The sequence below is a fragment of the Patiria miniata genome, unplaced genomic scaffold (assembly GCF_015706575.1).
Source record: "Patiria miniata isolate m_02_andy unplaced genomic scaffold, ASM1570657v1 HiC_scaffold_28, whole genome shotgun sequence".
In the NCBI taxonomy this organism is placed as follows: Eukaryota; Metazoa; Echinodermata; class Asteroidea; order Valvatida; family Asterinidae; genus Patiria; species Patiria miniata.
Genome location: NW_024037067.1, coordinates 8,537,580 through 8,563,407, shown reverse-complemented (window position 1 = coordinate 8,563,407; position 25,828 = coordinate 8,537,580). Strand labels below are relative to the sequence as shown.

The window sequence follows — 25,828 nt, the reverse complement described above, 5'->3', positions numbered from 1 at the left end:
GCACTGCGGCTACCGTGCGTTATGCAAATGTGTCGTTTGGAACACCTGACCATATTGTTTACAATAAACTGAGGGGTTTTCCCACAGCGGACGACGTAAGGTGGTATTTTGAAGCGGAAATAGCTACTTAAATTTGTCTGTAGATGTTCGATTTTGAGAGGCAATGTCCAGAAGATGTTTGAGATGAGTACAGGGTGGCGTTTGGCTGTTTTTCTGGTGCTGTTTTTGGTGTGGAGTGGTTTCTCTGGGGACTTGGATCCGCAGGACCAAACGAACCCGCATCGAGATCCATCGAAATGTGAAGGTAGGCCGGAGATTTCTTGCATATTTTTTAGTCCGAGTAACTTGGACCCAACTTATCGCCTTTTTAAAAATTTGGACATGGTCTGGCGATAGTAGGGTCCAAGCCCATTCCGAGACCTAGACAACACAGTCACTGACAGTCCCAAAAACCAACATTTTCCAACAAAAAACATCAGATTTCACCTTCAAAACGGCCTCCAAATTACTAGATATGCCACCTGAGGTACAAGTAGACATCGATAATTAAGATGGTTGTACTGAAGTTTACTTACGATCCGGAAAAAAAGTGAAATTTTCCGTTCATTTCGGAGAGCTCCCCTCGCGATCTTGAACACGTTAAATTTGCGATCGTGTTTAAAGTTTGAACGACGCGATTTCTTCTACATGCCCAGCGTACATTCGATGGTCCCCGTATCCCGAGTGCGATTCCGTTACCGAGCGCGCGCGATGCATCGATTATGATAATGAGTAGACTGGATCACGTTTGTAAACACATGTGCATTTCAAACGATAATAGGGAGTCGGGAACTAGCGCAGCTTTCATAGCGGGTACCAGTTCAAGCTGGTTCCCATTCCCTTTTACAGTTCGAAATGCACATGTATGTGTTTACAAACGTGATCATTATCATAATCGATGCATCGCGCGCGCTCGGTAACGGAATCGCACTCGGGATACGGGGACCATCGAATGTACGCTGGGCATGTAGAAGAAATCGCGTCGTTCAAACTTTAAACACGATCGCAAATTTAACGTGTTCAAGATCGCGAGGGGAGCTCTCCGAAATGAACGGAAAATTTCACTTTTTTTCCGGATCGTAAGTAAACTTCAGTACAACCATCTTAATTATCGATGTCTACTTGTACCTCAGGTGGCATATCTAGTAATTTGGAGGCCGTTTTGAAGGTGAAATCTGATGTTTTTTGTTGGAAAATGTTGGTTTTTGGGACTGTCAGTGACTGTGTTGTCTAGGTCTCGGAATGGGCTTGGACCCTACTATCGCCAGACCATGTCCAAATTTTTAAAAAGGCGATAAGTTGGGTCCAAGTTACTCGGACTACATATTTTTATGATATAACAAATACTGCTCCCATTCTTATACCATGAGGTGAAGCTTCGTAAAAGATTAATCTCTACCATCATTGATCGACATTGGAAAACATGGCATAGGCCTATGTTTGAAAAAGTATTTATGATCGAGTTGAGTAGGCCTATTTCCAATCGATATTTTCACACTAATAAAAAAGTAATATTTTACTGATTTGCCTGAAACTGTTGGATGGATCACATGATCTAGTCCGAATAACTTGGACCCAACGTAGCTTGAGTAACTCCAGCTGACATGCTCATATTCATTCACATGTGAATGAATATGAGCATGTCAGCTGGAGTGCTGACATGCTCATATTCATTCACATGTGAATGAATATTATGAGCATGTCAGCTGGAGTTACTCAAGCTAATTTTAACGTTTAAGTGGATGGCGATATTTGTCAGATTTTTCAATGATTGAATGGGATCTGAGGTCTGCTATTCATGCCGTTGTAGTCTCGGACCTGCTGTCATGTTCTAGACTCGTGGCGCGGCGTGCAACGGCATCCACCACTGCCAAGATTTAGGAGACGGTCAAGAGATCGATTTTTTCACAAAAATAGTGAATGATGAACGATGAAAAAATGCCACCTGTCATCTGGAAGATATTCGGACGCAAATCTAAAACTTTCATTCTCATGGCCTAAAATAGTGCGAGTGACTTGGACCCAACTTATTGCCCTTTTAACATTCGGACATGGTCTGGCGATAGTAGGGTCCAAGCTAATCCGTATACATGCATGCCGAGCAACACAATTTTGTCCTTGACCCAAAAACCCAACATTGCCCAACAAAAATCCTCAAAATTGCCTACAAATTACAAGATACGCCACCCGAGGTACAAGTAGACATCGATGATTTAGATGGCTGGTTGTACTGAAGTTTACTTACGATCCAGATGAAAAGTGAAATTTCCCGTTCAATTCCGAGAGCTCCCCTCGCGATCGTGAACACGTTAAATTTCCGACTCGTGTTAACGTTTGAACGATGCGATGTGGTCTTCATGCCCAGCGTACATTCGATGGTCCCCGTATCCCGAGTGCAATTCCGTTACCGAGCGCGCGCGATGCATCGATTATGATAATGAGTAGACTGGATCGCGATAGTAAACACTAGTGCATTTCGAACGATAATAGGGAGTCGGGAACTAGGGCAGCTTTAATGGGCGGAAACCAGTTCAAGCTACATGTAGTTCCCGACTCCAACCATCTAAATCATCGATGTCTACTTGTACCTCAGGTGGCATATCTAGTAATTTGTAGGCAATTTTGAGGGTGAAATCTGATGTTTTTGTTGGGCGGTGTTGCTCGGCATATATGAATTGGCTTGGACCCTACTATCGCCAGACCATGTCCGAATGTTAAAAAGGCGATAAGTTGGGTCCAAGTTACTCGGACTAGGCCTAAATGTTATACGTTCTGGTGTGTTTTTACAGCGCTGTAACAATAGTAATTGAAAATAGGGTTACGGCTGATTTGTTTTAAAGGGAAATAAAGTGTGAGATTGTTTTACCAGTAGGTCCGATTCCCATCTCTTTAATTTAACACAAATTCACATCAAGAACCAGAGCGGAACCAGAGGAAGATTCCTCGCGGTAAACATTTTAATAATAAATGACGACTCTTCATCTGGTTCCATGCTTTCATTGTTTGTGACTGGAATTTAATATCCAGAGCTTGAAAAATTATTAAAAGGGAAAAATCTCTCAACAGTGAACAGAGACATGCACATTGTACATGTACTTTAAAACTTATTTATTTTGAATTTGTAAAAAAGAAATTTACTTGGAAGTTTGTAAAGTTTACATCGGACCTGTCATTTATTTATTCAGTTTTATTTACATTCTTTAGTAAATATTATCATTTACATATTTTTTTCCCTGTAGTTTGCAAGTTTGTGGCCCAGGAATTGCAAGAAACAATGAAAGAAACAGGCAAGAAAAAAGAAGTTCTCCGGATAGGCCATCAATTTGACAAGCAGAAGAAGGAAATCAAGTACCACAAATCGTAAGTTTTTGGAATTTATAAAATAGATTTGTGTCTTAGGCCCAAAAAAAAAAGTCTCCGGTTTCTGGTATGCGCGCGTGTCGCCGTGGTCATGCGCGTCGGCAAAATGAAAAAGTTTTTTTTTCAATGAAAGATGATGTCTCAAAACCGCCAAACTCACTGGTTTGACTGGAATCCTGCTGCTGCACAATTTAAACGTGTTTTTAGATTGGGTTATGGTCGAGAATAAGCTTTATGTGGCCTCTCTGGACTCCCGTATATTTGCACTAAGTTTAGTCGGGCACCATTTGCAGTCATCAGTCATTTGAAGCAAAAAAATCAGGTAAAAAAAAAAAAAAAGCCGCGTCGCCGCACCACTTTTTGGGCAAGCTCCATACCAGAAACCGGAGACTTTTTTTTTGGCCTTATCCTCAAGCAGAATAAAAATCAAATTTATGACTTCATCAGGTTCCTTTTTGCAGATCCCTTTTGTGTTGATACCAGCAGAAATGTGTTTATTTATTAATTTTTTTATTGGTTTTTATCCCCCAGGTTTTAGCCAAGAAAGGGGGATATTGCGATAGTGTATTCCGTCTGTCCATATGTTCCATTTTGGTTAGATTAAAGGGAATATACATCATTTGCTTTTGCTGTAATTTTCAGAAATGGATGGAATTGGGGGGTTGGAAATATATAGCAAATATAGTTACACTGACTTTTTTGAGGTTTTGGGTTCGAAAAAGCTATAAAAACCAAGAAAAACGATCATTTTCCTGTAGTCTGGTTCCCTGACTCCATATAAGAAGAAACAGAGCAGTTTACATACATTGGGGAATTGTAAGGTCAGTGAACCAGTCTAGCTGGCTTGTACCCGTTCATAGGTGTGTAATGGATTGTAAACAAGTGCGATGGTCAACTGGGGCCAGTATTTGAAAAAAGCCAGTTTTTTTCCAACGCTGGTCGGCCGATCAGCGTTGGAAATTGATACAAAAATACCACTTTTCTTGAAAATGGCAGTATACCAGGTGCCATGATTTTACAGGATGCTTTACACTGTCATTCACTAACAGTCCAGCAAGGTATTTCAAAATGATTTGGTAGTTTTATTTTTTGATGTTTGCAAATGATGTATTTTCCCTTTAACTGTTTAGTGCTGTCATATGAAAAGTCAGACTTCAATCTCAACCAAACTTGGTGCCAATAATCTTTGGGTAGGGGGACTTCAGATGACTTGAGACATTTGAGGTCAAAGGTCATCTAGGGGTCAAATGAGGTCATTGGTGTTTTTGGTTAGTTAAACTGAAAAGTGCTGTCATGTGAAAAGTCAGACTTCACTCCCAACCAAACGTGGTGACAATAATCTTTGGGTAGGGGGACTATCTGTTGGAATTTTATCTTGGTATTCCTCAAGGAAAAAAATGATAAGAAATCATTTGGAGATGGGTAAAAATGAATTTTACTTACGACCTTTCACATCCGGCATTTTCATTCCTTGGACTTCTTGCATGAGAACGAAAGTGTATTTTGACGCAAACATACCTTCCTACAACCGATGGGTTCTAGATTTAGTCGGGATGGCTTGAACGCAGCAGTCACTTATCAGCAGTCACTTTAGATTTTCTTTGTAAATGCTAATGAGTCCTTCAAGTCATTCAAGTATTCCGGTAGATGGCTAAATTGAACGATGCAAAGTGCGTATTTGCATCATTTAATTCAGCCATCTATAAGGGTGTGAACAACTGCAGTTTTTTCCTTCAGATTTTTTTGGCCAACCAACCGACTCTACTTCAGAGGCTAAAAAAATTATGAGAACCTTAAAAAAAAATTTTCTGGTATCACCAAAATACATCGCCAAGAGCCACTTAAGGTGGGGATCATAAAAAAAAAAGGAAAAAAGGAAAAGAAACCAAGAATTGAAGTGTTCACATTTCATTTGAATTGTGAAAGACACATGTATGTGTAGATAGAAGAGAAAAAACTGTTCAGCCCTCCTATGCAAACATACATACAGTGCAAAGTTGTCCTTTCAGTCAAAATCAATCAAGTGAATGTTTTCAACAGTTAAAGAGCTCCCAGCCTACATGAAGCAGGATTGACTGGCTGTGACTGTTTATGTAACTTGATACAGCTATGCTTTGACTGTAGGTGATTGATAAGGCAGCTGTGCCTACCACTTGCCTGCTTTTGTCTATTGACTGAATTTGACTAGTCACAGTGCTTGCTACATGTAGAAACATGATCTAACTGTTGGTGACTAGCCTGTGTAAAAGGCATGGCAGGGGAGAGGATTGATTTGTATTGACTGTCTGTGGCTGTTCAGACAGCAGGAGGCTGAACTAATGTGAACAATGCACACACTGGTTGACATCATCGGTCTTATTTGTGCATGCGTTTAAATTGGAAACTGTACAAAATGAATGTGAATGAATAATGTAGCATTTGCATTTGTTATATTGAATTGAAATGGCCCCAACCTGTGGAACACAAGTCACTGAGACAATTGAATTAGAAACATTTTACCTGAAACTGTATATTTTTCAATAAAAATTGTATAAAAGAATGTGTGGGGAGCAAAATTTTTTCACTTTTTGCTGATGATACGAAGTAGGGTTCGTGTGTAATTCTGCATACGGTACTTGTTTTTTACCTTGAAAATGCAAAATGTATAATATCAAACCAAGCGCAATTGTCCAGGATAATCCAGTCTTTGAGTGGGAGGAACATTCCCAAGTGGCCAGCTTGACATTTGGAAAATGATCTTCTCACGCATGTATCGTCTTCTGGAGTAAGCGCCCTGAACAAAATTACCTAAAAATGCAGCTGTGTCAATACATGTAGAACCTGAAAGTAAAAGGTCACACGCTAGCTTCCGGAATCCTCGCGCGGCTTGCCTATGGGCATTTTACACTACATGTAGGTTGCCCTTTTTCTTGCTGTAATTTTTGACGGAATGATTTTTAACCGTAATCACCCCAAGAAACATTTCATGTTGGAATTTTTATCTTGGTATACCTCAAAAAAAAATGATGAGAAATCACTTGGAGATGGATACAAACGAATTTTACTAACGACCTTTCACATCCGGCATTTCTGTTCCTAGTCTCATTGTTCGTTCTCGTTTGTTTTCACATCGGGACTTGAGTGAGAACGAAACTGTACGACATAAAGATTTACCTGCCTACAGCCGATGGTTTCTAGATTAAAGTTGGGCTGGCTTTTTGGATTTTTTTGTTACAAAAAAATGCTAACAAGTCTTTCAAGTTTATTAAACAAATTGTAATAAAAAACATTTTAGTCTCCTTTTAAATTTCAGTTTTCAGCCAATGACCGCCACAAAATTATTCCATAAATTTTCATCTTCGTGTACGAGTACACCGAGTTCCACTAGTACACATGTACATGTATTTTAGATTTTTAAAAGTGAGAGGTCAGTTTTTGGCATGATACGTTTAAATTATTGTTCACGTCAGGTGATTTTTCAGTTTCCATAAATTGAGATGCTAGTAAAAAAGTTTCCTTTTAAAAATTTTTAGGCCTTTTTCGAAGTACCAAAAATAAATGCAAATTTTAAATTTGTGGACTTTAATTTTCCTATTCAAGGGTTCCGGAAGCGGCCACCAGGGGTGAACTTTCAGGCTCTATGGATATTAACCCTCAAGACCAATTTTGTCTATAAAATTCTTGTGTTTGTTCTTAGTTTTAAAGTTAAGAAGCACTTGGCTCTAAATGTACTTTTCCCCTGTTTTTTTTCATATCAGAGAGCTTCGTCTGATTGAAGCTTTGGACGATGTCTGTGAGAGAATTCTGCAATACAACATACATGCCGAAAGAGCTTCCTCGCGAAGGTAAGTTAGCTGGAAATAAATGCCCCCTCCCACCCCCACCCCCACCATCCCACACCCCCTCCCCCATCCCCACCCTGGGGGCACTGGAAATATCTATCAACTTCTGTAGCCGATTTCAAGAAACTGTTCGCAATGGCATATTCCACTTGCGCCACAATTTGTTGCGCAAGCTGCCCAACAATTCCCGCTGTGCAACATTTCAGTAACGGCAAATTCACAAAAGTCCACGAGTTGTGCAGCAAATTATAGCGTAACCTGCGCAATCATTTTAGTTGGCGTAAATTGTGGCGTAGCGACTGAAAAATGACCTATTTTACAAGCAAGTCGTGATTGTCGTGGAGCCTGTTACTGCACAACTTATCAAGGTTGATACAAGACACTCACAGCTTAATTGTGTTTGAAGTAAATGAATTGCTATTCTACCTATGAAAGAGTTTTTAGAGTTCCCGCACGATTCCGAAGAAAGTCGGACAGAAACATTTTCAAAATGGCAGGCGGAGGTGATCCAAAACTGTTTCATAAATGTAACCAAAATCAATCTCCTTTATTTAGGAAACAAAAGCTTTTGTCTCTTGTACTAATATTAATGTCTTTCAACAAGATTTTTTATGTATAAATTTGTAAATGACCAACTTCCTGAATCGTTACACAACCTTTTTCAATTTAAAGGTATAGTCCATCATTTGTAATTTGTGCATTTTGTTCGTTTGAAGCAACAAAAGTGCTCAAGATCTAAAGAAGGGTGCTGAACAACTAACCTGATGAAGTTTCAGCTCAGCTTTAGCTGTATACTTCGAGAAAAACAACATTCTAGGATCTCAATTTCAAATCAAAAGTTGCTGAATCATGTTTTGAATTGTGCCTGAACTCAGCGCCCGAGACACGTTCTTACTGAGCCGATTGCAGCTACGCGATGTCACGCACTGATCCGACGAATTATAGCAACTGCGTGTGCGTTGTGCCAATGTTTGCGTGCGCTTCGCCGAATAACAAAATGAACTACTAATTTGAATTTCCTACGGTGCTTCTTAAGACGCACCGTTGGAAAGACCTTCTTTTGTTGAATTCTTCAAAATGACAGCTTGCCAGAAAGAATTATTTCACAGGGAGTTTAGTCCCCTTACTATCTTTCAACCAAGTGTGTTTTTCAACAATAATTACGCCAGTTACTTTTTGTATAGCTGCAAATGATGGACTCTGGCTTTAATAGAGCCATACATCATTATAATACTAGGTCCTCATCCAAATTACATACCTCAAGCCAGAACAACCCTTTCTCAACATACCATTCATGCCATTTCTTTCTCTGGACCAAAAAACTGGAACTATCTTTCACCGTCTATAACTAATCGGCCCTCAAGAATACATTCAAATATAAACTAAAAACATTCCTACTTAATTCTCAGAATACCTGATTTATTATTAAGTTGGCTTAGCCGCTATTGATATGTTATTTATTATCGTGTCTACTTTGTTTAACCGTTATACTTATTACCCTGGATTGGACATTTGGGAGACATCCCCATAGACTTGTGCACAAAATTTAAACGTGCCCTAACCCAATATTCCCTTGTCCTTTTCCCATGAATTTCGGTATGTTTACTAATTAGACCACGAGCAACAAATATAACCTAATTGCGACAGCAAAATTGTGCCTCTAAAGAGGGCTGTGACATTAGGGAGACATGAAAATGTCTCCCTAATGACCGATGTCTCACATCGTGCAAAGAAATTACGATAACGTGTCTCCTTAGTGGTACCTTTACACATATATATTTAACTATTGTTATTATTTCTAAATTCTATTATTAGTGTTGTTTGCCTTGTTTTGTCTTGTATTGTTGGGTACATCCACCACAAGCTTCGGCTTTTTCAGATGATGCCTCCACAGAGTGGAAATAAATGTTTTATTGCATTGAATTGAATACACAAACAGCCATTGTAAATGCTGTCATTAGTCTTGTCCAAGATGTTTGGATTAAATTTAAGCCTAATCGTCTGATTTTCCCCTTTTTTGCTTTTATTTTTTTATCATTCCTTAAGCCCTTCGTAAGTACATATTTTGCCTGAGATTAAGCCCAGATGTTGCCCACATTGCATGTATTTGTGATTTTTGAACAGATAATGTGTCCAGTTAGTGTGTAGTTTGTTTTGTTCTAAGATCGCATTTTAGACAATGATTTGATCTTAATGGATGTAATTTAGGGAGCTAAATATCCTTGTTGAAGTGGCTCTTCGACATCATTATCAGGGTTTTGTTTTTTCTGAAAAACATTTGTAATTCGTGTGTTTTCTATAAACGGAAAAAGCTCCTTTTTTATTTGTAGTTTTCAATGCATGTTAATTTGGATTGCTTTTGAGCCCATAATGCACAAAACGATTTACGTGTATGCTTGAATTTTTGTCAGGCTGCAAATAATTAAAATTTTTTAAAGTAAACATTCAACATCTAAACGTCGACAGATTGTTTGGTACTTATTCCAAAGTGAAAATCTTTTATATTGCTAGAAAAAGAGCCATTTAACATGTTTAAAACAACATCTGGGGGTTTTTTTTGGAAAGAAACTCAAATAGCACAGAAAGAACAACTTTAATATTGAGATTCTCTGGGGGAATGGTACGGTGATGCACAATGTAATCCCCAGTGACACTGTATTAGTTTTGAAATGATTGTTACAAATTGCTACAAATGTACAGTATTTCCCGATCCCACGACTGTCTTAGTATCTGCATTTGCCATAAAACCACTTTGTACGTGTACGCATACATTTCCTAAAGTGGCATGCAAATTTACGTCTTTTGCCCATAGCAAATTGGTTCATGTTTTCATTTCTCGTTTTTTGGAATTGTGCCGTACGTGAACGTGCCTCATCACCAGCACCGTAGATGTACCGAGTCAGTGACCGTGCTTGATGTTTTCCCCTCCCTCCAACACCTGACGTTTTCCAAGGTTCTGTCCTCGAGATAATTGACTATATGTGCTTGATGTTTCAGCATCCCTCCCCTCCCCCCACCCCACCACATCACACGTGTCTTGTGTTTCCAAGGTTCTATCTGTGATATAATTGATAATCTATGGAAGTGAACGGTATTGTCATGCAAGCAAACACTGCATAAATGCTGTGATTATTTTCTTTGTAGGGCAGCGCTTGACTTGCACTGTGAATTTTGATTATTTAAAGAGGTTGTGGAATGCTGAAAGTCGTTTTGTTTTTTATATTTTTTTATTGTTGAGTAGACCCATATATATTATAATGACAAAGTCCCATTCTTTTGTAATGTGTGTTTATATGTTTATAAAACTGAAATTCATCGAGTAATTTGTTGGTCGGCGAGCGCATAATTGAAATCAACAGTCGTCGGGTTCTTCGTAAAATGAGAAAAATCGTGATGTAATAAACAGGACTCGTTTATACTATGCTGCATCGGGAGTCCTGTTTATTACGTCACGATTTACTATGTTTTGTTTGCTGCCCCAAACGCCGACTTTTACACAAATTGCACGTTCGGGTCGAAACAGGACCTGAAAAACAGCTCTCAAAAGTACCTTTTGTACTCATTTCATGACAGACACAATAGTCGTTTTTATTTCATCACACCTTAGGCTACATATACCCGAAAAATGACGGAAATGTCTTCGAGCATTCCACAACCTCTTTAAAGGGCATTACGTCCTGAAATCCCCAAAAATCTTACATTTTGGATCGTTTACTTATCCTATGTCAAAGGTCTGGTTGAAAGAAACTAACCTAATGTAAAATGTTCCCGAGAAAAGACGAACAAATCTGGTTGTGTACATTGGACGTGACAGACCTTTTGTGGCATATGCACACGTATTTCCAGCCGTGTCCATTCAATGTACGGTACACGTTGTGTGTGTGTCACATAATACACACAGCACCAATACACAAATGTTGTTTCTCGCACGTCCGCAGAATGCAATGCACTGTGTGGCAGGAATCACAACTAGCACCCAAATAACAGCTTGATTTTTTGACCCCCGAAATTCGTTCTCGCATGGTTCTCGCCAGACTAACACAAAAACGCCTAGTTTTTAAATGATGGTTGTGTGGACGTTTATATATCCTACTTTAACGTGCTCTTTCCAATTAACATCATTTCATTTAGATAAATGTGTTTTGTGGCCCTATTGGGTGCATTTCAGGACGTAATGCCCCTTTAAGCTTTGTTGTAAAGCTCTTTACAATCCTGCCTTAAGATTTAAGTATTAAATATTCAAAGCAATATATTTTGAGTCGATGGGAGTGTACATAATTGGAGAGAAACATGTGAACAAATAAATCTCAATTTGTAATTTCAAATTGGTTAGAATTGGTTAAATTTAAAAAAAATATTGCAAGTAATATTTACTCATGTAGGGCTCCATGGAAACCATATAGCGATGTATTATTAAGCAAATGTATGCAAATTACATGCGTATGCCCCCAAATCAACTAGAACTGTGATAATATACAAATCTAATGATGAATGCATTTTTATAAGAGAAATTTCAGGTATAAACTTGAGAAAGCAGTGCAATATAAACCAAGTGACATTAATTCACCTAACCGCCCTGAATCCTTCAAAATCCTCTTTGACAAAGTGGAGGAACTTGGAGGATTAAGGTTACATGTTTTTGTACATAGCAACAGTGTGTAACTTACTGATTTCGTAGGATGCACTATGTCAAGGTCTTGGGCCGGACCTTGTGTTGTTTTTGCTCAGCCATGCATAAATATCTATAGGCCTGGATTATGCTTGAAATCCTCCGTACTGCTCCAGGATGTCACTGGCCAAGCCTCAACATATTGACAGTCACTGCCGCAGCATTTTGCAGGATTCAGGCAGTTTGTTTATATATATTGTATATTTATTGATGTATTTCTCTAAAGGAGTATGAAATAAATGTTTCTTGAATTGAATTGAATTGAATGGACCATATTCAAGAAATAATGGAGGAATTTGTAGGAGGAATCAGATGTATGCTTTTTTCCCAAGAGGCCAATTTGAGGATTTAGCAGGATTGAGGCTACATCCTAGCAAAAAGGCCAAAGGAGTTAGGGTCTTAATGATCTCAATCAACACATGTAAATATACATGTACATCGGAACACAAATTGATGTCATTCTCAGTAAGAGAATGAAAAGAAAGAAAAATCTCAAATTTGATGCAATCACGATGTTAATTATTTAGGAATGAGATTGAAATTCTGCATAAGACGTGTGCGTAGGCACTTCAGATGTTAGCATACTGAGAAACCACACTTATAGCTGTTTTTGTTGTTTCTCCCCCATTAGGCCTATATATAGACATCGCCAATGAAATTTCTTTTTATCTTATTATTATTATTAATCTTATTTCCAAATACAAAAAAAGTCTTTTACAGATGTAAGGTATCTTAGTTAATATATTGTTCAATGTACAACGTAATTTGTTTCTTCCCAGTATACATGTACAATGAAATGCCAAATAATAGCCAGGGGAATATACCTAATGGGTACGAGCCGCGCTGTTGCTATGACGATGCCTCAATAATCTTCCCATTGTGTTATGATGACAATATAGTCCATGCATTCAAATTGAGCCATTTGTGTGTATGTGTATAGAGTATAGGTTTACACTTCAGATGTTTTTTCGGTGAAATATATGAAATTCAAAACTATTCTTCGGATACTTTATGCTGTCAATATTTGTGCAGGTTTTATCCAGGCCACAAAACGTGAAAAAAAATATAGAGTATTCATCTTTCATGGCTAATAATAACTTTAATTATGTGCCTTTGCAACCAAATGCATAACAAGGGTATTTTTCATATATATTTTTGACTTGATTATTCAACTTGCTGCAGAAATTATCTGGGCAGTCATACACACTACATTTATATGCCATGAGGCTACTTTGACATCTCACTGCTTCAAAGTATTTGATCAAGCTGAATCAAACCAGCCATGCAACAACCTTGGGGTAAGGGGTACTCAAAAATGGAAAGAAAAATTCAACCTATATTCAAAAACTTGTGTTATTTTGGTCGTCACTCACGTTACGAAAAAAAATAGACATGGAATTTTCCTGCAATTTTTGTGTTAAAGTCGCCTCATAGTCTGCAATATAGAAGTAACATTGTTTTACCTTTTTAGGCAACTCATAGCTAGATATAAAAGCCCACTGTGAATCAATCGCGTGGAATTGCCAATCTCCCGAGTTCCAATCGATATTGCTGAGAGTCGATGGTTTCCATTAGTGGTTAGGACGGATGGAAATTGGATATGGGCAAATAGAAGAGGACACTGCACCTCCTTTGCAAATTTTTTTTTAAAAAGAGGAATTTTGGTATTGTTTTATTCTTTGGTTAATTTTTTAGTGTGTTTTTTGTTTGGGTCAAAAAGAATCTTTGTTTTTCAAACAGCCCTCATGCAGACAGTATCCAAAAATATAAACCCAATTTAATATCTGAAAAACAAATATACTCCTTTAGGGACGAAAGTACATGTAGTAGGCCTATATAGGTCATGGGTAAGAATGCCCCTACCTCAAACCCCCCCCCCCCTTAAAAAAAACAACTGAATCTATTCCTATCCCAGTGATAAGTGATTTTGCAGTATTAATATGCAATACATCCACAGTGACATTTGAGCCTGCATTCTAAATACTTTGATTTCAAGAATGCCAAGTCTCTCTGTAGATCTGTTTTTGTACATATATTCATTGGATGACATTTGATGTTTTGTATCATTTGGACTTTTCACACCATCCAAAATCTCCCTTGATTGAGTCCAACACAGATTTTGGGAAAGTAAACCCTTTTACCGTACAAGAATCTAACGAGTCCGCCGGTGTATACCTGGAGAAAATCCAACCATGGTCAAGACGAGGGTTAAGAAGCTGAACCAGAGGAAGAAAAATTCAAAATCTACATGGACATCTTACCAATGTACACACACAAGCCTACCTTATTGTGGATATTCGTTTGTCTTCGTGTACACTTAAGAAAAACCGCAGAAACAAAATGTATTTTACTCTCACTGTGAATACCCTTTGCATAGTAATAACATCATAATACAGTAGTAGGTATTTCTAAAGCGCAAGTACGTGCTCAAGGTGCTACATCATTATTACCCCTGCTCATTTGGCTCATGAAACATTCCAAATACAATTTCAGCTCCTTGGGGAGTATGCAGCTGGATGCTGCCTGTTAGGCGCAAGGAAGCTAATTCAATCACAATAACCATCTCTGCCCTCACAGATACCCATTTACTCCTGGGTGGAGAGAAGCAATGAGTGACAAAGTGCCTTGCCCAAGGGCACATGCACCATGAGCCCAGGCTGGACTCGAACCCACAAACTGCAGCTGTACGAATCCAATGCCCTAAGCACAAGGCCACCTAGCACTCCTCACCATCATTTAACCCATATTTTTATCGTGATTTCCTTGAGTGCTCCTCTGCACTTTGCGACAGATAACCCTAACCCAAAAATGCCCCTAAAGCTGTTTTCCAGAGAGGGGGAAACCTTGTGTGGACCTGGCTTAGTCCACAGAAGGTTCACACAACCTGCATTGTGTGGACCTGTTTTGTTTTGAGGTCCACACAGAGATAGCAAGGTTGGCACTACCTTATATACCTAGTGTGGACATTCCTTTGTCGTTGTATAGTTAAGAAAAGCTGTTTTCCAGAGAGGAAGAAACCTTGTGTGAACCTGGCTTAGTCCACAGAAGGTTCACACAACCTGCATCCTGTGTGGACCTGTTTTGTTTCAGGTCCACACAGAGATAGCAAGGTTGGCACTACCTTAATACCTAGTGTGGACATTCCTTTGTCTTTGTGTAGTTAAGAAAAACTGGAGGAAATAAAAACTTACTCCCACTGTGAACACTCTTTCAACCCAATTTTTTTAATCATGATTTTTTTGAGTGTTCCTCTTCACTTTGCGATAGATAATCTATCCCCAAAATGCCCCTAAAGTCGTTTTCCAGAGAGGGGAAAACCTTGTGTGGACCTGGCTTAGGCCACAGAAGGTCCACACTACCTGCATCGTGTGGACCTGTCTTGTTTTCAGGTCCTCACAGAGATGGCAAGGTGATAGTGTGTACAGTATGCCTGGCCTAACCGTGTTCGATTGGACCCATGCTGATTTCAATATGGGTAGGCGAGACAATAGTGTGAGACTGCGAAAAGGCCGTTTGGCATTGAACTCAAACAACTAGCGCTGTCACATAGTGGTTCGTGCACAGCAAATTTAATTAGTGTCAACCCTTTGCCGTCGTGTCACAGTGTGAAGTGAAGCTAGGTGGATGTCATGACATGTGAATAATATTGTAGGCCTACATCTGGGGCTGTGATTAGATTGCTGTCATACAAATTAAGAATTTGACAGGCCAGTACTTTGCTGACTGTGACAACCTACTTCAGTTGAAGTAATTCCCTCCTTATCCACTTAGCTACCCAATGCTTTGTTTTGTGCAATGTGTTAGTGAGTGTTATGCTTTTAATTGGTATGTTTCACTGGGGGAGGGGCAATTTGTTCTGTGACAACATTCCTGCGAGTGTTATTGTGAATATTTGTGTTGTAATATTTTATGAGATCCAAGAGCTTTATGAGATCACAAGAGCTGAGGTGACTACACACAGCTGTCAATAGCTCTACAGTGAATTGTGAGCCTAGAGTTGTTCAAATCACTGCCAATCACATACAAATTATATGCATCTTTAAAGATATAGTCCATCATTTGTAATTTGTGCATTTTGTTTGTTTGAAGCAACAAAAGTGTTCAAAATCTAATGAAGGATACTGAACAACTAACCTGATGAAGTTTCAGCTCAGCTTCAGCTGTATATTCCGAGAAAAACAGCATTCTTAGGATCTCAATTTCAAATCAAAAGTTGCTGAATCATGTTTTTAATTGGGCCTGAATTCAGCGTCCGAGACGCGTTCTCACTGAGCCGATTGCAGCTATACGCGATGTCGCGCACTAATCCGACGAATGATAGCAACCCCGCGCGCGTGTGCGTCGTGCCAATGCTTGCGCGCGCTTCGCCGAATAACAAAACGAACTACTAATTTAAATTTTCCTACGGTGCGTCTTAAGACGCACCGTTGGAAAGGCCTTCTTTCGTTGATTACTTCAAAATGACAGCATGCCAGAAAGAATAATTTCACAGGGAGTTTAGTCCCCTTACTATCTTTCAACCAAGTATGTTTTTCAACAATAATTACGCCAGTTACTTTTCGGATGGCTGCAAATGATGGACTCTAGCTTTAATTGCCATGCACATGTACTACCCTTTTTAAGGATTTCAAAGATGTAATATGTAGCAGCTACCGACTGACGTTAGACTTGCGAACAAGTCGCTAGGCAGTCGTGTTTTGTCTGTCGTTGCCTCCAATATTTACTAGCAGACTTGAGTAATATGATTTCGGACGGATAAATTCATTTATGCCCACATCACAGTGAATTGCATGTGCATTAATGTTTCCATAGATAGCACCATACAATGATGGCTCTATACTGCTCGGGAAGCATTCATTATTAGAGTGGGGATATCTTTCTCTTAATCAGTGTATGCTTCGCTCTTTTTTATCAGATTTTTCATCAGAATATTAAACTCGGTGGTATAATTATAATATATTAGAAAATATAATAAAATATAATCTACCAAATGATATAATATGATGGGATACCAAACAGCCTAGGAATGAGCTTTTGTCCCTTCCAGGAATGGGATTCGCTCCATGCTGTATTCCATTCACCACACACAGAACATGTACGGTACGGTATTTACGCACGTGACAATTAAAACGTGTAAGCTTTAAGGTGTGAAATGAATATTCATATTCTCCTGATTCTTAATCACAGGCATGCAACTTTTCCTCGGATCCGCTGATTTCCTCATTTGTTACTTCTCATGAATGCCATAACAAATTTAAAAACGCTGTACAAAGTCTTGTGTGGTTTGGATACGTTTCCTCGTTTTTTTCTAAATTCTTATGCATGCCTGTAACCAATCAGAGACTGCTCCGTTCAAATCTGGTAGCAAGTCTCATACGTTGTGTAGAAAGTCGAGAACAGATTATTTAAGTCAGTAATTAATGTTGACCTATTATACAAATATTGAGTGGATCAGCGTGGAATGGGATGAATATTATCGCAAGGTAAAATCTGGACTTTTCCATTTCACGAGGCGAAGCCGAGTGAACTGGAAAAGTCCAGATTTTACCGAGCGATAATATTCATCCCATTTCACAATTTAAAGCCACTCAATATTTGTTTTATATAACTGACATATAGATCCTTGTTATTTGATACATTTGAACTTTTATTTCAATACAAAATTGGTGAAAATGTATTTCTCTCTTCAAACCACCCCTTAACGAAAATGTTTGAACCCAACGCTGTAGCGCTGGCTCTTTGGAACAATACGCGCTGCGCGCAACGCTGAATGCGCACACCAGCATGCATAATGCATTGGCACACAAACACCGCGCCATGGAACAAGAATGATCCTAACTGTTCAATAGTATTTCCCATTCCCCATGGGCGGATAGTACTTTTTGAGCCCGGCGTGAAGGCAGTATAATAACAAATGTCACGTGATGTGAGTTCCACCAATCAAATGACAAGGATCTGTATGTCGGTTATATAATCACGAATATATTGGGGACGAGGATGCACAAAGCGTCGCTGCGAGTTAGTGCTATAGCTCACGCTTCCTGCATACCCTGGGATGGTATACTGTATCTGCCCACGCCGATGCGCGGTGGGCGAACTAGACCCGGCCAATTACTGACTTTATTTCAAGTCTAGACTGACTTATGAACAATGCTCTGCCACCAATGGACTAATCCGTTATTTGCCTCAGAAAAGAGTAAAGAAATAAAAAAATGGCCTCTTTTTATCAAAAATATTTCACGCTTGGATGGCTTGGAAATATCTTATTTTATTTTTTTTCTCAATTTTTTTTTTGCCAGATTTTCCAAGGGTCAGTCTGAGACCATGCATACCTTACGAGGACTGCAGGCCAAAGGAGTGAAAGTCGACCTGGGAATTCCTGACGATATGTGGGAGAAACCCTCCGCTCCCGTCACGAGGATGAAACAACATGTAAGTGGAATAATGATCGGGTACAACTTTTGACCGGCGCGGCACAATGTAAGATGCAAAACCTGATGAGTGAGTTTCGAATATTCGAATATTTGGTCAAACTCATTTCAAATTATCGAATATTAATTCATTCGGAAATGAACAGCCCTATTCCTAGTGGTCTCCCCGACTTGAAATGTAAAATACAATTACTCGCATTTCATTGACTGTTCTCGTATGTTTGTGCTTCAGTGTGAGCAGTTGATTGAGGAGCAGGAGGACGCCATTGGCAATTGGTTCTTCAAGACGAATCAAGAAACAAGTCTCGTCGACTACCTGTGTGTACAGAGAGTGCTGAAGAAAGACGAGCATGGTACAGTATTCAATTCTTTTATCACATACATGTACATGTACACCATGGATTTTAGCATTGCCTTCAATCCTACAAAATACTTTGGTTGCGGTACACGCTGCTATATCAGATTCGAATCAGCCAGCCGACCACATTAAACCTCGGTGGTCAAGTGGTAAGATGTCTGCACTAGTAAGCAGGAGGTTGTAGGTTCGAGTCCCACTCAAGTAAGCGTGTGAATTTTTTTATCAGGAGCCCTCGGGCAACACTGAGTATACAGTGTTTATAATGGGTGCGTTCGTTTAGCTCATCCGGGTCGACACGGGTCAACCCCATGCCATTCGATTAGCTCTGACGTCATTCTCGGGGCTCACCTGGGTCAGCCACCGCATGTGTTGTTCATTTTCCAAGAAATGGACAAATATGGCAGCTGGACATTGGAAATCTGAAGTGGACTCAAAAATCAACTTTATTTACATGTAAGTCTAAAGGTACTTTTTTTTTATTGAGTTCATTGCGACTCAAAGAGGCTATAATTCCAGCTCAACTTATTTTTTTCTTCAAGTGACAGAAAAACAGTAAATCTCAAACGAATTACCCAGGCGCATATGCATACATCACCTTGTCAGTGCAGTGGTTACAGCCGTTGCTACATGTATGGGCGTCATGTAAGGATCGCGATGGCCTGCACGATGGTGGAGTGTTCGATTAGCCCGGCTGTCGTGGCTAACCCGTATGCCTTTACCCTAGTCGATCCGGGTGAGCTACTCGAACGCATCCAAAATACGCCAATGAAGGGCAAAGTTCAATACTGGACTTTCAGTCAAAGCCCCACTAGGCCTTTCCAATCAATCACAAATGACCTATGACAAAGGTTTTCCTTCATTATGATTCATCCAGTGACTTGTAATTGACTTGTGACTGCACAGTCTTGTCCTCTTTCTAATTTCCGAACTCTTTTTTCCCCCCTACATATCAACATGGAATATATCAGAGTTGTCAAATTGTCAGAACAATATAATAAATACCTTGCCTCAGTGATGGCTTGTGATTGACTTATAGTTGACCATTGATGATTGGCTTGTGATTATTTGTGATTAACCTGTGATGACTTTTGCTTCACTTGTGATGACTTTTGTTTCACTTGTGATGACTTGTGATGACTTGTGATTGACGTGTGAGGATTTGTGATTGACCTGTGATGACTTGAGATGACTTGTGATGACTTATTATTGACCTGTGAGGACTAGTGATTGACCTGTGATGACTTATTATTGACTTGTGAGGACTAGTGATTGACCTGTGATGACTTATTATTGACTTGTGAGGACTAGTGATTGACCTGTGATGACTTATTATTGACTTGTGAGGACTAGTGATTGACTTGTGATGACTTATTATTGACTTGTGAGGACTAGTGATTGACTTGTGATGACTTATTATTGACATGTGAGGACTAGTGATTGACTTGTGATGACTTATTATTGACATGTGAGGACTTGTGATTGACTTGTGATGACTTATTATTGACTTGTGAGGACTTGTGAGTGACTTATGATGGCTTGAATTACATCTCTGATATTTTGATTTAAAAAAAAGTTGTGGTATGAAAATCACTTGCAAACCCTCTTTCCAACCGCCCAAACTCCACAATCATTGAAAGTGATTTCTCTTGGTCGATTCAGAATGTCTGAATGAAGTGTGGACGGGCAGCGAGAAAGTCGAACAAGACGCACAACCGTCCGAGGAGGATACGGACACACCATCAGAGACCACACCATCAGCCACGACAGAGACCACACCAGTCCCAAAACAGACCAACGCCAAACCTAATGTCAAAAAAACGCGCAGCAGAAAGAAAGTCAAAGCCGGAAAGAGGGGCAAAGGGAAAAAGACACGTTCTAACGGCAAGACAAAATCGGCCACTAAATCCAGTAAAACCAAAAAGAAGAAAAAAGATGAGTTGTAGATTTCTTTCATCTGAAATGAATTTTTCTCTCAATTTTCATGATTTTTTAGAAGCTGAAAACTGGTTGTTGTCAACAAATATACAGTAATGAAATGTCAATAATTTTGGGGGAAGATCATTCCAGTGTCCTATGAAATTTGGACTGCTATGAAATCTGGTGTCTTTGGACTATAATCCTCACACGCATGTGCAATGCAACTAATGGGTTGGTATTTCATTGCGTCCAAATTTCACGCAACACCATTTTTGTCAATCGTCCACGCAGCAGCTTATGATATTTTACAGTTGAAAGCATACCAGGCTTTGAGAAAGAAATGATGTCAGATAAATTGGAAAAAATTAAGATATTGTCTTTTTTGAAGAAAACTTTGGTTGAACATTTCCATAACTTTAAGTTGTGCTTGAATGACATTTTTGTGGTTGGTGCCCGTTTGACTAATTTCACTTTTTGAAAATTAGTTGGACTTGGGTCATTTTTGGTATTAACTAGTCAATTAAGTTCATTCAAATAATGAGAATGAAACGTCAGATTTTTTTGTGAGCAAGGTGGAATACAGAGATCGTAATGTTATAAACGATTTTCCAGCTTGGCAGTTTTGTGTGACTTTAGCTGTGTTCGCGTCTTACTTAATTTTGAAACACTCCATTGTGGTAATTCTACCGTACATCCACGCTTGGATTAATTTCAGCCCGCTAATAGTCGTTTGTTAAGTAAAACTTACAATGTAAGTTTTTCGCAACCCAGTTGGCACTGTAAAACTTACCACTGCGGATCGTAAACCTCACAATCGAAGGTCAACACTTGACAATTTGGGAAGTTTAACGGCTGTTCGCACTGGACTTAATTTGGTTAACTTGACAACAGTCTCCGTTATTTTTACCCAAAAAAGTCCAATGCGAACATAGCTTTAGTTAACAAATTGCAAACAGTGTAATGGTTCTGAAAACTCGCGCGTGATTTTCAACCAACAGTTTTTGATGTTGTTGTTCGCATTAAACTTTTTTGGTAAAACTAACAGAAATTGTTGTCAAGTTAATCAAATTAAGTCCAGTGCGGACAGCCGTTAAACTTCCCAAATTGTCAAGTGTCGACTGTCGTTAGTAAGTTTTACGGTCTGCAGCGGTGAGTTTTACAGGGCCAACTGGGTCGCGAAAGAATTACATGGCTAGCTTTACTCAAGTCAATGCATGACTTTCCGCAGCCAAAATTAATCCAAGTGCAGACGCACAAGTAGAATAACTGCAAAGAAATGGTAACTATCTCTTGTGGTAACTTTTTGCAAAATGAAGTCCAATGCGAACGCAGCTGTTGTGCAGGCAGTCACAGTTATTGAAGTTTATCTTGCATTCCTTTAGCTAACGTTTTCACCATTACATGTTCCTCCACGATTCCATTTTTGTAAATTTCTGCTTTTGAGCGTTTACTATAAATTTTTGGAATGAATTTTGACATTCGTTGGATGTGTTTTAAATATTGAAGCATGCATGCATTTTGAGCATTTTTATATTTTGTATTTAACATATGAAACCTGTGCAATATGTTCTTATTTTTAGCAACTTGCTGCTTACTTTTAAACTAATTGGAGATGATACAAGTATGAAACGTTTGCTAGTAAAAAAAAAATTTCAACCTAAAAAGGCTGGAAAATCTGTCTTGATAGATTTTAAGTCCGCAGATATAAATTTGATGAAAAGCAATGGTTTTGGATAAAGAGAAATTCTTTTACAAAGTTGTCCTTTCAGTCAAAATCAGTCATTAGTGACTGTTTTTAACGGTTGAGTGCTCCCTGCCCACATAAAGCAGGATTAACTGGCTTACTGTTTGTGTATTTTGATACAGCTATGCTTTGACTGGGGGTCTACCCGATGTTCCCCAATACCGATGTTCCCCGAAATCCTTAGGATTAGGGTAAGGGTTAGGGTTAGGGTTAGGGTTATACGGTAAGGATTTCGGGGAACATCGGCATTGGGGAACATCGGTATTGGGGAACATCGGTATTGGGGAACATAGGTATGCACCCCTTTGACTGTAGGTGATTGATAAGACAGCTGTGCCTACCACTTGCCTGCTTTTGTCTGTTGACTGAATTTGACTAGTCACAGTGCTTGCTTGAAATATGATCCGACTGTTGGTGACTAGCCTGTGTAAAAGGCATGGCAGGGGTGGAGGATTTTTTTTTTTTACTGTCTGTGACTGTTCAGACAGCAGGAGGTTTAATCAATTTCGAAATATACAAACATCATGAAATGAAAAAGAAAGAAAAGCCTTGAACTTTTAAGTTCATCCTATGTGATTGTCATTGCAATCTTTTTTTAACGATACATGGGTGGCTTGTGCATAAAGCGCTCGCCTCTCACCAAGGTGACCACAGTTCGAATCCTGGCCGCGGATCACATGTGAGTAGAGTTGTGCGTTGGTTCTCTCCTGTGCCACAAGGGTTTTTCTCCGGGCCCTCCAGTTTTCCTCCCTCCGGAAAAATCAAACACTTTCAATCTCGGGCTGTGCTCCGTGGTCCTATATGGGTCCATGTGGCCGGCAGCCATATAGGCGCCTTTACGTGCCAGCGGCCTGACCACGTTGTAGCCGCGTCCTTCGCAATTCAGCATACCGGCTGTGAGTAAGGATGATTAGCCTCCCAAATTATATTATTATTATTATTATTGCAAATGCCACACCATTTAGCTGATGTATAACTTTGAAATGTAAAATCTGTCTTCTAGTTTTTTGTTTTTTAAATGGCTACTATTACCATATGACAAATGATGAACGAAATGAGGCTTTGTGAGGTGAGTAAACAACATAGAAACCTCATTTTTCAATCACTGTTTACTTCCATTTTTATTGTGTACAATTGCTTACACAAATGAAAAGGTTATTAAAAATGTATTTATTGATTTACTTGGATAAGTCAGTGAATTTTAACTTTTGAAATGTTTGGATGTTTACAGTTTGAAAGTGACTGACTTGTGCATGTATGTATATAAAGATAACGTATGTTTAAGCAGTGTTGCATTTTTAAGAACATTTCAATAAGTACAATTAGTAGTAATATTTTGACACGAGAACGAGTACCTTGAGATGAGTACATGTACAAGTATAGTTATTTTTTTTCGTGAGCACAAGTATTTTTTTCGGAGTAATTGCAGAATACCCCGCCACTCAGAAATACACCCCTAAAATCTCTGGCTACGAGGTTGGAATCACTGGAAAAGAAACAATTCAAGTCCATGCCAGCTACGCGGATACTGAGTGGGGTTTCATTATTTGAGAACGAAGCAACACAAAAGGAATGGGAGTTGCTGAAAATGTTTGAAGTCCAAACCAACTACCCTGTTGGCGGCTACGCGGATACGGAATGGGAGTCCCCTTGAATATGCTGGAGAACGAAGCAACACAAAAGGAATGGGAGTTGCTGAAAATGTTTTAAGTCCAAACCAACTACCCTGTTGGCAGCTACGCGGATACGGAGTGGGAGTGCAGTGGAGCATGACGCATAGTAGTACATACAAGTAGTGCTGAGACATGTGAGAAGGTTTATTGAGGGCAATCAACCATGACTTCGTAGCCGGCTACGAGGTGGATAGATTGAGTGGCGGGGTATTCTGCAATTGTGCTTTTTTTCATGAGTTTGAGAACGATTATGAAAAATGTACTTTGGCACAAGTAGGGCTGTGCATCGGAACTGGGTACCCGAATACCTGACCACTGATGTCAGGAACTGGTTCCAGATTATGGGATCGGGCACCTGTAACCAACTTTACATATAAGTAACTTCTCAGACAATGAACAAGAAAGGTCTTGAATGTCATTTGTGGAGAATTTTCAGAATGAAAACCCGGCCACATGGAAAAACAAAACAGATTCATGTTGATGACACTTGCAAAAATGTCATTTACACCGTGAGCTTGTATTGAGCTCACTGTATACACTGGTATCTTGCTGTATCATCATATGGACCTTTAGGAACAATATGTACAGCGACTTCCAAGATTTATATTTTGGGGTTGGGGTTTTAAACGGGTACCCAGGTATCCGCGTATTTTTCAATCAGGTATCTGATTCCTGTAAAGTCCGTAATTGCACACCCTTAGGTTAGATACAAGTATGAGTGCCACAGCACTGAGCATTTCAAGTTGTTCTATTTCATTCCAAAAATTGATAGAAGAAGTCACCAAGAAAAAAAAAGGTTATGACAAATTAAGACTGAGTGAATAATTAGTGTAGCTTTTGCAGCGTCTCCTCTGTGAAAGTTAAAATCACAACGCTTGTTTTTCTTTTGTAACCCAATGGTGGTCAAGGGCGGATCCAGAACACAATTTTTTTTGGGGGGGGGGCCAAAAACAATTTTGGCCTGCCAAAAAAAAAATTGGATTCTAGATGCTCTGTGGTGCGATCTGAGGCAATTTCTGACCACTTTAACCAATGTTTTTTGAGAAAAAGATGGTGGTGTACTCATTGCCTGCCTTTATTGCGACGTCACATAAAAAAAAAAAATTGGTTTCGTTTTTGGGGGGCCATGGCCCCCTTTGGCCCCCTCCCTGGATCCGCCCTTGATGGTGGTGCTTGTTTGTTTTTGAGGTTTTATACACCACTATAAAAAGAGTTTATTCGAGGGTGCTTTTCCATTCATTTTTTTTATACAAATACATTGATACAACGAAGGAATATGGGCACGTCATGAATACTTAATTAATTGGAGGTTTTTAAAAGTTGGCTTAAAACTAAGAACGTGTACTGAGGAAAACACAAATCCAAAGACTTTGTACATTCTTTGTACAGAATATCTCTGTTTTGTCCATCAGCTACATAAACATTTTGTGTATAAGAATAGGATGCACACTTGTATAAACAACGAATTAATGTACTTTTCAAGTTCTATTTTTCTTCAGTTTAGTGGTTCGGTTTTATTTCTGACATGTTTCTTTGTTTTGGTGTATTTATTGATATAGGTTCGTTTTAGAAAGTATTACGCAGTCAATTTATTGTTAACACTTGAAAAGTTACATGTATTATATTAAAGTAATGGTGTATTTTACGTGTAAATATTTTTTGATTTCTGGCCAAGAAAGTACACAAGATTTTCGGGAGATGTTCGGAATGGTTTTCTGACTTGCCACATTTGTGCAATTTTGCTACAAGCAAATTGTTTTTTTTTTTTTTTGCCAATTGTGGCTGTCTTTCATGAAAGAAAAGGATTGGCATCTTG

At 39.1% G+C, this 25,828-nt stretch overlaps 1 protein-coding gene across 1 annotated transcript; it reads left to right on the top strand.

Moving 5' to 3' along the window:
* The first annotated feature begins 41 nt into the window (after positions 1–41).
* LOC119734975 (protein canopy homolog 4-like) lies at positions 42–20,953 on the top strand. The gene is made up of 6 exons (XM_038208639.1): positions 42–304; positions 3,279–3,399; positions 7,137–7,223; positions 18,189–18,321; positions 18,553–18,673; positions 20,338–20,953. The coding sequence occupies exons 1-6, from the start codon at positions 175–177 to the stop codon at positions 20,619–20,621; spliced, it is 876 nt and encodes a 291-aa protein (XP_038064567.1). The 5' UTR covers positions 42–174; the 3' UTR covers positions 20,622–20,953.
* Positions 20,954–25,828: the final 4,875 nt, after the last annotated feature.